The sequence below is a fragment of the Lepidochelys kempii genome, chromosome 11, assembly GCF_965140285.1.
Source record: "Lepidochelys kempii isolate rLepKem1 chromosome 11, rLepKem1.hap1, whole genome shotgun sequence".
Classification (NCBI taxonomy): domain Eukaryota; kingdom Metazoa; phylum Chordata; order Testudines; family Cheloniidae; genus Lepidochelys; species Lepidochelys kempii.
In genome coordinates this window covers 21,695,799-21,708,846 of record NC_136390.1, presented here as the reverse complement: position 1 = coordinate 21,708,846, position 13,048 = coordinate 21,695,799, and the positions used below count along the sequence as shown (strand labels likewise).

The window sequence follows — 13,048 nt, the reverse complement described above, 5'->3', positions numbered from 1 at the left end:
TACAGATATTTCAGCAGTTGACATTTTAGAACTTGTTTAACAGCTTTGTTTTTGTTTTTGTTTTATGTAATGTTCTTTCAGAATATAAACAGAAGTTTGCATGCAATACATACATATTTATTGACTAAAATATTTTATCCAACATCTTTAACAATTGTATAAACCTCAGTGGGACTATAGTCTTATTCTGTATACTTACATGTTTTTTATAGCATTCTTTTTTTCTGATCTAATATGATTAATTTCTTTAAAATGAATGTATATATGAAATAGTGTGCTACCCATTCATTATGTCACCCTTGCACTGCTTAAATAGACTAAGACACAGACAAATGGCTATTTATTCTTGTTGTGTATCTCCTGCTTAAATGCACAGTAAGCATAACATATATAGGTAGTACAATAGTTCTGAATACCAGTGGGTGATTTATACTGTAATCCCATCAGAAATGATAAACCATTCTTTCATAACTTTCCAGATAGCAAATAAAGGGTTCCACAATGATGGCCAGTACTAGATAGGAATGCCTACCCTGCTAGCTACATAAAAATTAGCACATTTAAACAGAAAAATTGTCCTCTCACTTGTTTTGCGTACCTATAGATGCCTCCAGGGATCTTAGCTTTTATTGCAAAAATTCAGGCACTGAGCGAGTTTAGGTGCTCATAGGATACAGCTGAGTGATGGTTTTCTGAATTTCATGTTTTCTGAATCCTACTGGGGCCTGATTCTGGAATTTAGTCACCTAAAGCGTCAGACACCTAAATCCTTTAGTGAATCTTGTTGTGGGTGCTGAAGTCCAATAATCTTTAGGTAGGCAAAACAAAGTGACATTCATAACTCCCCCCCCCCACACACACACACTCAGCTAACCCTGTAGGCATTTAAATCTCCAGAGTGCCCTAAATTTCCATCAGTGGGCATGTGCAAAGTTGCCTAAGTCCTGATGCCGCCATGTTGCTAATGAGGTGCTTGGAGCTCTCACACATGCTTAAGCCCTGCTGGGCTCTTCAAGGTACGTGTTCCTCATCTATCTTGTCTCCGGGGCCAGATCCAGAAGGCATGCTCAGGGCACACCTAACTTGAACAAAAGGCACCTGGGGTAAATAATCAGGAATTTTGGGCTGCCTGGCATTTGTGTGTCCAAAAATGTGCAGAAGCCCAGTGGGTAGAGCATGCCCCTGGAACATAGGGGAGCCAGGTTTGAATCCCTGTTTTGCATGCCTTAGAGCAGAGACTTGAGCCCAGATCTCCTACAAATTACCTGTGTATCCTAACCACCAGGGTATTCTGGGTTGCGGGTTCTTCTGTTGAAGCTGTTGCACTTTGTATAAATAACTAAATATTAATTGAAGCAGAAACGCTAATCTTACTCTCCCACATCCAATGTGAATGCCCTAGCCACAGGGCTGTAGAGTCAATCTCTCTTTTTGTCCCAAGATGTCCCAGGGCACCTAGGAGTTAGGCGATGTAACACTTAAGTCCCCTTTGTGAATCTAGCCCAATAGAATCTTCTTCCTACATGCTGACTTAATCTCTGAACATAAACAGCTCCCTGTAGTTCTGCACCTTTGCAATTAGCATTTGCAACCTCTCATGAGCAATAACTTGGACAAAATGTAGCATGGTTTCCTGAATGCAGATTTCAGAGTGTGTTTCTGCTACTTGTTTTCATTATTTGTGCTTATCCCTGGCCCTCTACCCCGACATACGCACAAATATCAGAGCATCTGCTACACTACATTCTAATATATATGAGATATCGACTATCTTAAATAAGCTTGTTAAGACATAAAATAAATTGTCTTAATGGGGTATAGTGCCTATTAGTTCCTAGGAAAGATGGGTTAGGGTTATCCAGGCAGGGAAAAAACCTAGAGGTAAAATTTTGAAGCCTAACAGGCAGATTTTAAAGGTATTTAGGCACCTAAAAGTTGGGAGTTAGTTGGCTAGGTGCTTTTGAAAATCCACCCACTAGGTACTTTTGACAATTCCATACATCTTTAGGTGACTTAACACCTTAAAAATCTGGCACCAAGTCACTTTTGAAAATGGTACTTAGGCTCCTATGTCTCCTAGATCCAAATCCACAAAGGGACTTTGGTATTACAGTGTCCTGGAAAATCACCGGAATTACAATGGGATTCACGGAGCCTGAGATAGGCGCTTAGGATCCCTATACAATGCATGGGGAGAAATAAGCACCTTAGAATGAGATTTGCAAAAGCTATTTTGCTAGGTGGGAGCCTCCTAAATTAGCCAGTGGGAGATGCTGACAAAAGAAGTGTGTCCTGTGCCCCTTCCCTCTTGCAGAGTCAGGGCATGTCTACACTAAAAACTTAAGTGGACCTAACATATGTTAGGCTGACTTACAGCCACTGCAGTAATTACTGCAGTAGTTCTCATTCAAACTACGCTTCTTCTGTATGTGGTACACGTCCTCACCAGGAGAGCTTCCACTGACTTAAGAGGGGCAGTGTGAGGGGGCTGAAAGACCAGGCTCTTAGCTCCCTGCCTGAAGCCCACCTGCCCCCTGGCTTGAAGCTCCCCACTGGGATCCTGTCTGCCCCTCCACCTTGGATCCCTTCCCCCCACCAGGAGCAGTGCAGCTGCCCCAACTGTTGGCTCTTTGCTCCAACAGAAAGCACAGCGGACACCTGGGAACCCAGTGTGGAGCTTCTGATGGAGAGCGGGGAGCCCAGGGAGCAGCCCGTCTGGGAGCAGGGACCCTGGGGGCAGCTCGGCTCTGAGTGGTATACAGGAAGCCCAGGCAGTAGCCCAGCTCTGAGCAGGAAGCCTGGGGAGCAGGCGGCAACCTGACTGGGAGCAGGGACCCGGAAGCATGGGTGATAGGTACCGACTCCATGGGTGCTCCGGGGCTGGAGCACACACTGGAAAAATGGTGGGTGCTTAACACCCACCAGCAGGCTCCCTGTCAACACATCTCCCTCCTCACAGCACCTCCTGCCCACCGGTGGGCCCCACTGATAAGTGCTTCCCCCTCCCTCCCAGTACCTACCGCCTGCCGTGGATCAGCTGTTTTGCAGTGTCAGGAAGTGCGGGGGAAGGCGCAAGTGTGCAGCGCGCTAGGTGGAGGGGGGTGGGAAGAAACAGGGCTGGGTGGGGCACTGGGGGAAGGGGTGGGGTGAAGTGGGGGTGGGGCCTGGGCAGAGCAGGGGTCGGAGAACCCTGCCACAGATTGGAAACTCAGTACCTTTGGCCTGGGAAGCCGACTTTGCAGACTGCCCACTGAGATGAGGCAGAGGCAATGCATGGGATTCCAGTGGCAGGGGAGGAAAAGCAGGAGTCTACAACTGTAGGGGTGAGGGGAAGAGGAGCTCATCTGGCAGACAGCCACCTGCTGCTGCTTCCCTCACCGGGCTGCAGGGTCACATGGTGTTTGTGGGGTGGAGGGGTTTGCCCCTCCTTGCTCCTCCTTGTGTATGCCCCTGGAATGGGGTATGGGGTATTCTAATGTGGGGCTCCCTCAGTCGCTCCTATTGAAGCTGTTGCACTTTGGATAAATAATTAATAATCATTCTTGAGAAAATTAAACTGTGGAAAAGGAGTGGAGTGGACATTGTTTTGTTTCCCTGTATGCTTCAGCCATCCTCACTGCACATAAGTGGAACACCATCCAGTGATGGTATATTTTGGTGGACAGGCTGCTCCCAATTAACCAGCTGTCATTAAAAGAGGAGATGATTTTCCAAATCTAAAATGACTTGAAGTGAAAAAAAAATGCTATTCTAAATAAGAATAAACAAATAAAATACATTCTGCATTTTATTATTTTTTCATTGTCTGTGTCTGATAAAATATTTTTTTGGAAAACCACTGTTAAACACTTCACACCTGGTTAAACACTATTTAGTCTCCTAGCAGTCACCAAATGTATCCTTATTTAGTGGAGTTTTGCTAATAGTGGACTAAAGGAGTGGAAGATTTGGAAATCCATAAAAGATTTGTACAAACCTGGATCATTGGTTATGGTCTCCCTACCCATGTGCATTACCAGCAACATCTGAAACCTAGCATTGCTTGAGCAGCAGCAGTCAAATGACAATGGCAGTGTCTGACTAAGTAATTAGGATGTGACTCATAGCCTACTAAAGTACTTAAGACTGGCTTCAATGGCTTTGAATCAGACCCTTGTAGTAGAGTATGTTGGAGAGTTGAGATGGTGGTTAGAGGGAATGTAGCAAGCATTGGCAGATTATAGAAACCCTGAGGCAAAATTTCCCCTTGTCTTAATGCTCTCCATACCTTAAAATAAATAAATAAAGTGGGATCTGATTTTTTTTTTCATTCCTCAAACACTCACATCCATCTGAGTGTCTATTCTGAGTGCATGAGGAATATAGGACCAAGACCTAGAAGTGTTTCAGTCTAATTCTAACTAAGCTTATGAAATTATTATAATGATTTTCTATTTAATGTCACTTCATGACAGGACAGAAAGTAACTTGTCAGTTTCTACTTTTTCATATGACAAAGGCATAAAATTCTGGCATAATAGTAATTTGTTCTTCAGAATTTAAAATTCATAGGCAGTAGCAAATTATGAGCATAACTCACATTAGAATACGTGAGTGCTTAACTCCCATTCACAACACTGAAAAGTATATCCTGATATATTTCAGCATTTCCTTTTCTTATTTATTCTCCATTATGAATTTATTGATTTTTCTATTTCTTTAGTTTTTCAGTTTTCAAACAGAGCTCTTGATATATAACTAAATGTGTAATTTATTTTGGCACATGAAAATGGTGACTGATCGCTTAGATAAAAAGCCAAACAGTACTATAAAGTATTATATATTTGGAACCAGGATCATGCAGTAATAGCAGGAAAACCATAGCCATCGCTGGAGACTGTTTTTTTAATGGTGGCAGTCCTGGTTGGAGGGAACAATATGATCCAAGCTTGATTACCTCTGAGTTCAGAAGTTAAGTGATGTTAAAGAGTTTATATAGGCTCATTGGCCTGTCTAGCTTTCACTTTCTTTCATTTCTAAGCTTTTGTAAGTGTGCCAAAGTAAATTTAGATTTGAGAATGATGAAAAGGATCCTAGTCTACTTTGGGTCAGTCAGTCTGAGTGCCAGACTACACTGTGAAAATTTGTGCATTTGAGTTAAATATTTATTGGTGATAAAATGATTTTGTACTGTGCATTTTCCTCATTATTCTCCACGTAATACTTCCAGCCTCTCAGGCCTGGGATATAATAACCTAGTCTGTCATTGTAGTCGCATTTTTGTGCTTGAGTCTTAGCTGCCAATATAGTTGAGATTTTTTCATTTTATGTTGTTGTCTATTTAAAAATAATGAAGGTCACTTTAATTTTTGAACTCACGTGTCTGTGTCCTGTAAAAATGCTAATATTTATTAAAGAGTGAGAGAGGACATTTGTGAACTGATATAATTTTTGTTGTCTATACCTGCAGGTTATACAATAACAGAAGAAGAACTACCACAATAACATGTCTCCTTGTAAATAAAAGCATATCTCAGTTAATTTTCTACATGCTCTTTTACATGGCTTTTGAGCTATTATGTCTTACGATTACTTTTTCTTTTTTAATTGCAGGTGACAATGCATGTCGTGTTAATAATGGAGGCTGCAGCACTCTTTGTTTAGCCATTCCCGGAGGCAGAGTTTGTGCCTGTGCTGATCATCAGCTCCTAGAGGAAAACAGTACAATGTGCATGAGTAAGATTTTCTTGAAGACTATCTGGGTATATATTACTGTTATGGGAGAGAAAAATCAAATCTGAAAAGTAAAAAAAATCTCCTAGAGGCTTTATTGCTGTTCAGCAATTTTACATTGGGCAAATAACTATTAATTGAATAAACTTGCTAATTGAGCACAGATAGTTAAAGCTTGAAGAGTGAAACAAAACTATTAAATGTGCAATATTTGAAGTTAAATGCATCTGAAAATATTCCATAGTGTCTAATATAATAGAGTACTCTGATGCTTCCAAAGACTTTTTGTTACGTTTCACGGACATCAAAATAAAAGTCATAATAAAAGCATATTAACTGGCTTCATGGCATTCACTGAAGTAAATATCTTGAAGAGAAATCAAGCATAGCAAATCCTCAAGTTGAAACTGTGAAAAATTGAAGCTGACATTTTATATGTAAGACAAAACCAGGGATAGAAGATGCACCAATCTCTGAATAGCTTAACCATCCTCTGGATGTCTTTTTTCAAATACTGCTGAAAAAAACATGGGCTTGTAACAAAATTAAACCTGCTACTCCAAAAATATTAATTCACCAGTGTAATATTGGTACTGTTGCAAATTTCTAGCTTTAGTATTTTGGAACATATTCCATTATAGAATATGCCATTTTTTTCTAAGAACATCTGTGATTAATTTTACTTATATTAAATATTTTGTCCATCATATTGAACATTCCCGAACTTCTTTAACTATAGCTGTACAAAATGAGAATGTCTCATTAATTCATGCATTACTCATATTTTCAATTAACAGCTTAATTTTTATTAACACTATCCAGGGTAGTTGTATATTCTCGGGACATAACTATTATGCAAAGTTTGAAAACATAGGCAGATGTGCACCAGTGCATACAAAGAGCTAGTCTGACTCATATTGCTCATTCAAAACTCACACTCACAATGAAGTCAATGTGAATTTTGTGTGAGCAATATGAGAGTGAGAGTTGGCCTATGGAGTACAGAAAATCATAATAATTGTATAAGGAAGTGAAATCCATATTTTCCCTTATTCAGAGGTTACATAGGGCTCCCCTTGTAGAGTTTCTATTATACTGTGAAATGGAGACCTACTGCCTACAAATTAACTTCTGCCAGGGGCAACTCCTCTTGGAGTCATGCTGCAGGGAAGTCTCAAACAAAACACTGTCCATAGGACTTCCACTTTGTTGGGGTTCCAAAATGCAGAGGAATAATGTCGGTAAATTAATGATGATTGGTAATGTTAAAGTGTGAATCGTTTTCTCACCTCTGCAGTTCTTTTGCCCCTGTCTGTTGAATTCTCCCTAATCAGCTGCATAGTTTGAACCCCATGGAGCCCGTATACAGAGACTTCTGAGGGGTCGGAGAAGAGAAGAACAATGTTGCAAAAGATTTTTTTCTCCTGTAAGCCAGTGTTTAACTCATTAGATGGAGAACGAAAAAGAAAAATCTGAGTTGCAGGTTACTTCACATCACTTTCCTCAGGGCTTGCTTTATTTCCAGAAACAAAACTCAAACCTACAATTTATGAACTCAAACTACTGGGTTTTAATCACTTGAGGCCTTTCCAGCTATAGATGGGAGGAGAGAAGATACACCCTCCTCTATAATAGCCTTCTATGTATCAGCTTCTCCTGTCCTTATATAACTATGTCCAGATCAGCCATGTTATTAACAAGAACCTGATAACTTCTAATATGCTCAAGTATCTTTACACCCCATTTGTCCAAAGGAAATCTTCATTACACAATCCAAGTGCTTGGGCTATGTCTTGGGACACAAAATTGGGCCTTAGGTTATCATGATCTGACCTGTATCGCTGAGAACAAATTTGTCCTGTTATCTACGATTTTTTTTACTAGCTTTTGAGGTTGCATCAGCATATTTTAAAAGTCATTAGGAGAACACTGATTTCATGATGAGTTCTATGTCTGTTTTGTCTTCTGAACTTGTAAAAGTTGTTTCTGAGTGATAATGTAATCTGAGTGTGCACTTGTTTATTAAAAATATATTAAGTACATCCACCATAAATGTGGATACACATGCTATTGTAGGATGGAATTAGTGTGAATATGTAAAGCTTATTAAGAATTGAATGTTCTTTAGAGATACATTATGAAGAAGAATTCATTTCTGTTTATATGCAGGTAATATTGCATTTTTTATATCAAGCTTAAACATATACATACTACTTGGATTTTTTTCTAGTTAATCCTGGAGAAGTGTTACCTCAGTTGTGCAAACCTGGAGAATTTCAGTGTAACAACAAGCGCTGTATCCAGGACCGCTGGCGCTGTGATGGAGATGATGATTGTTTGGATGCCAGTGATGAGCATTCAGAAATTTGCTGTATGTATTTCTCTAAATAATTTTAAAACTGCATTTCATGTTTTGTTTTCATTTTTAAAATTGTCAACATGATACCGTGAGTTTGTGCTAAATACTGAGGGGTGAGGGGAATAGGACTGAAGCAGCAGTTATTAAATAATGTATGCAAATAATTCACTTTCTTTTCCTGTTTAATGGCATCAGTTATTCCACACATGTGGTAAACAGGAGCATATTTGTTTCATAGTATAATACGAGATACCTCCTCAGCGGTCTGCTTATGCCAGTGGTTGTAGTGATATTAATTCTGGTGCTCTAAAAGTGTCCATTTTTGTATCCTTTGCTGTTGGTGCCGTTCCAAATTTCCGGATGGTGGGCCAGGGACACATACTGGATCTCTGCTTGAAAAAAAAGGAGGAGAATCAATTCAAGTACTCTAAAGACAGAATTACTGTGCAGAAGGTTCCTTAAACACTCCGCTGCTTTTTGGCAATGGTATCTTGAAGAGGGTCCAAGAAAACAGACGTAGGTTTGGAACAAGATACTCTACAGCAGTGATACTCAGACCTCAGTGGTTCAGTAGCCAAATTAGTGATCATCATTACCCTAAAGAGCCACAATAGTGTGCATTCATTGTTTCATTGACTGTTATTTATATAAATCATTCTCACAGCAAAATGACTAAGTATTATTATTTTATCAATTCAAATTGGATAATAACATAGTAAAAACATCCTGAGTAGTTAATAAATTAGATTGGTTAATAATTAAATCACATGGTGTTTTTATTTTGTGCTGCAAAGAGCTGCAGGAGACACATTAAAGAACCACTTGTGGTTCAAAAGCCTCGATCTGACTATCACTGCTTTACAGCTTCACGGCTTAGGATATTGTAGAAGGGACATATGAGAACTGAAACACATGCGAGAAGAGTGGCGTTTTCTTCACATTGGCCCACATCTTACAGTAAAACAAGTGTTGGAACAAGGATGTTTGTTAATGAAAATAATTATTACTACAGCAGCCTTACATTAGCACCTTTCATGTGAGGAAATGAGTGCTTCAGTGCATTAAACTTTGCAACACCCCTATGAACTAGGCAAATATTATTTCAATTTTAAGTAAATAAATAAGTAAACTGTAGCACAGATAGGTGAATTGTTCCTTGCCACATAGTAAGTCAGGGTAGAGCACGGAACAGAATCTCGGGTGAGATTCTGTGCTACACCTCTAATTTACAGCCGACAGGGAGGAGTGCTAAGATGGCTCTAAACCACCTTTGAAACTTCTGGATGCTGGGCTGCTCCTGAGACGGGTGCAATTTAGACAGTCCAGGAAGTCTGTCTAAATTACAGCAGCCTCCCTAGTGTCATCAATGCTGGCTAGAATCTCTGTAATGCCATGTGCTGCAGCTGTGCCCAACACTTCCTGAAAGCCAGGGCTTATACGGGGTCCTTGGGAGGCAGACTTATGGCTGTTTTCAACAGTTCTTTCACCAGTGGAATCTTTCTGTGGCTGGATACGGGACTGTTAAGGCCCTTTTACACTGTTCTGGTCCCATTATTTTGTATAAAGCGGCCAGAGTATAAGTAAGGATTTCACCACATGAATCCTGAGTCCCAGTTCCTTGTTCTTACCATGGGAAAACAAATATATATGCATTAAAAATGCTCAAGAACAGGTCAATCAGTAATCATTTATACTGGCAAAGCCAGGTAGCTTGGATTTTCTGACACAGGTGTGGTTTGTACAAATAACATACCTTTTATCAGCACTGTAGCTAGTTGCTCATTTTCTCTTCAGTAAATTTCCCTTAATTTACTTTCACTTTGCAATTAGTACTTCCTCCAAAATAACAAATCTGCAGTTGACATACAGTATCATTAAAGATTACTTTACTTTAGCTGTATTGTGTACTGTAGAAGAGGCCTATAACACAATGCTGTATCTTCACTATAATTTGAGATTTTCTTAGACTTCCTTATTCTAAGACAAAGAGCTCTTAAATTGCAGTAAAGTATACATCTATTCATAATTCCATGAGGTAAAATATTTGGGTATAGCATGCCAATATCTTATCTTATGTAAATTGATGCTAATCTAGAAAAAATTCCTTTACTTCTGTAGAGTTACTTATATTTACACATTTATAAATGAATTCAGAACTTGTTTCCAACTCTGTACATATTAAATAGTTTATTAGCAAAAATATGTTAAAAGTAATCCTCTTGAAGCAGTTTCTAAGGTAATTTAACATGTTTTGGCTTAGTCTGAATTTGCTGAAATTGGGTGATATGGAGGGAAATTCTTGATTTAATTTGTATAAATAAAAGTGAATTTGCATTTCTAAAATAATTTTAAATGGGTTTTGTTTGTTATATTAGAGTCAGACAATTTAAAAAAAATTGTTTAGTGCTTTTCAAATTTTTATTTTATCAGCCGGAGGAGATCAGCAATTTGGTCTCTAGTCACATTTATACGCTAAATTGCTGAATAAGAATTATCAGATTTTGAACACTTTATTGCTAAAGTCACTAATGAAACCTTCCCTACAGTGTGCTTCTAAAATTTCATCAAAATGATCTGGTAGGGTTGCACACATGTATGCACTTTGAATTCATGTCAATGAAAGCTTGTTTAGAAAGGTTGCTAAGCAGTAAAAGGTATACCTGCAATGATTTTTGTAATTCTAAATGCTGTGTGTTTTCAGACATGTTTATCTTCAAAATAAAACTTCCATCATAATGAATGGATGGGTGACAGAGAGAAACTAAAGGGAAGAGAGACTGACACTTGTTAAAGAAGGGTTCAAGTTGGTGCTTAGCATGCCTCTCTGCCTTTGTCATGCTACCTCAGATCTTATTGTTAACATGAAGTCAGTGGAGCAGGGAATATAGCCTTGAACACTTAAAAAGCCCTGCAGCTTTGCTATGGTAATATTTAAAACCTCACTGAGATATATTTTAAGAAAAGTACATTTGGTAATAAAGTGGAAACACCGTAGTGCCATAAATGGTTACTTTTAAGTAGACCTACCAACTGTCCTCATTTGCACTGTTATCTCTAAATGCAAGTAAAAAAAGACTACAAGTGCATATGTGCATGTTAGAATCAACATGTAAGGGTTCAGAAGCGTTATCATTCTGCTCACATTCACCCCTGCCCATTACGGTATCTTGGCTGTGAACTTGGCTACTTTGGGAGAGTTCTGGTTTCAAAGTTACCTTTATATCTTCGTTCTCTTTGATTTTTCCCCCCATCACTATTTTTGTTTTTTATCTTCTGCTATAATAGTTTTGCTAATAAAAAAGTGAAGACACACTCCTGTATTTATTGTACAGCCAAAATTCCAACTCAGTGGGAGTCTAATTGTTTCCCGGGGTTTTCAGAACCCCCAACAGGGGCAACTTAACTATTTCACTCCAGGTGGTGTAAGGAATAAATAAACAGGAACTCAGCACTTCCATCTGATAAAGGAGTAATGCAAGTTAGCATGCTCTTGTCTAAAACTGCAGTTTTTATTAGATTTAAGAACACACAAACATAAGCAAATAGGTTTAGAACATCCCAGATATTTACCTAACATCTGGAATGGCTTTGAGTAATTAACAGCAGATTCACAGTGGCCAGTTGCTTACCCACTGGGGATAAAGAGGTCAGGAAAACATCTCTCAAGGTGCCTTTAGTGATCTGCTCCAAAGTACACTCTATTAGCTAATCTTTTATAGCTAACTTCTACAAAAAACATAGGTCATAATGACCCTACTGTATCATCACTTTTCTAACTTTCAATAAACTTTTAACATCAGGGGCATCTAGAGTCAAGGTTTTCCAACCATTAAGGTATTTCAATCTCAGTTGTTTACTTGTTTGTCCCCTCCTCCCATTCTGATTAGCAGAAACTGTAGCTAGTTTTAACCTTGTTTCTGAAAGCCTGTCTCCAAATTAACCCTTAGCTATGTGGTGTTCTGTTTCATTACTTCAGGATGGCTGAATGCACATCATATAGTTGCAATTAGTCTGATCACATTCTGGGGTATACATGCTCCTCAAATCCAGGGCAACGTAACCTAATCAGGGACTGCAGGATCAGGCCCTTAGTTGCTCCTCTTTTAAACATGTTTCATGTAATTGCAGAAATTAAATGAAAAACAAACTCTATGTTAATAAACAATCAGATTTAATGGGAATTTCATACTTAGAAATGTTGGCTTCTAAATAGCGTACTTGACATTTTGGGTTCTCACCTGCACAAAACTTTATAAAACGGGGGGGGGGGGGAATATTTCTATTATTTGGAAACTAGAAAATGCTAGAATTCACTCCTTCTGGGGCTTGACATGGATTTGCAGACCACTGCTACCATGGAGATCCCAATGATCGATGGGGAGCCAGTTCCCTATACACTGAATCTTGGACAATTCAGATTTGTCACTTTATTTAGCTTACAGGTACCTTACTGCCCTTTAGCAGTATGGCCTTAACATGACCATGCTACCATTGGCTCCTTCCCCCATAGTGATAAATAATTTGCTGGGAATGTGGAAACTACAGAAGAGCCATTAATGCTGAACCTAGCACCATCAGTACTTGCTGGAATTTCAACAGGATATTCTGTAGGCTTGTTAGGGGATCAGTAACTTGTAGAGCAGCTGCCCACTGGGTCATCTAGCTCTGCCTGGTATTCCCTCCAGTCACCTATGGTGTTCCAGTCACTCAGTGTTTGCTTGGATGGTCATCAGTAGTTTTGGGAGGAGTGATGTTCCCTTAGGTTCTGATTTCCCTCATTCCATTGTCTGGCAGTTTGACAGGTTCTTGTTCTGCTTTTATGCTTTCTACATGTTGGAGAGGAAGGCAGGAACTACTTATGATTACCTGTGCTCTCTACTTGTGCCTCATTCTATTATTAAATTTGACTATTAACAAAGAGAATTTGCACAAACTACCACTAGCAGGCAAGCCAGGCAACTGCAGTGTCTGTGGGCT

General features: G+C 39.2%; 1 protein-coding gene across 8 annotated transcripts in view; it reads left to right on the top strand.

Moving 5' to 3' along the window:
* Window positions 1-13,048, top strand: part of LRP1B (LDL receptor related protein 1B) — a 1,329,376-nt gene that overhangs the window by 749,976 nt on the left and 566,352 nt on the right. For all 8 annotated transcript variants that reach the window (XM_078847919.1, XM_078847920.1, XM_078847917.1 and 5 more), the window contains 2 exons: window positions 5,593-5,715; window positions 7,943-8,083. In XM_078847919.1, coding sequence (XP_078704045.1) covers window positions 5,593-5,715; window positions 7,943-8,083 — 264 coding nt within the window. The remainder of the gene's footprint in view (window positions 1-5,592; window positions 5,716-7,942; window positions 8,084-13,048) is intronic.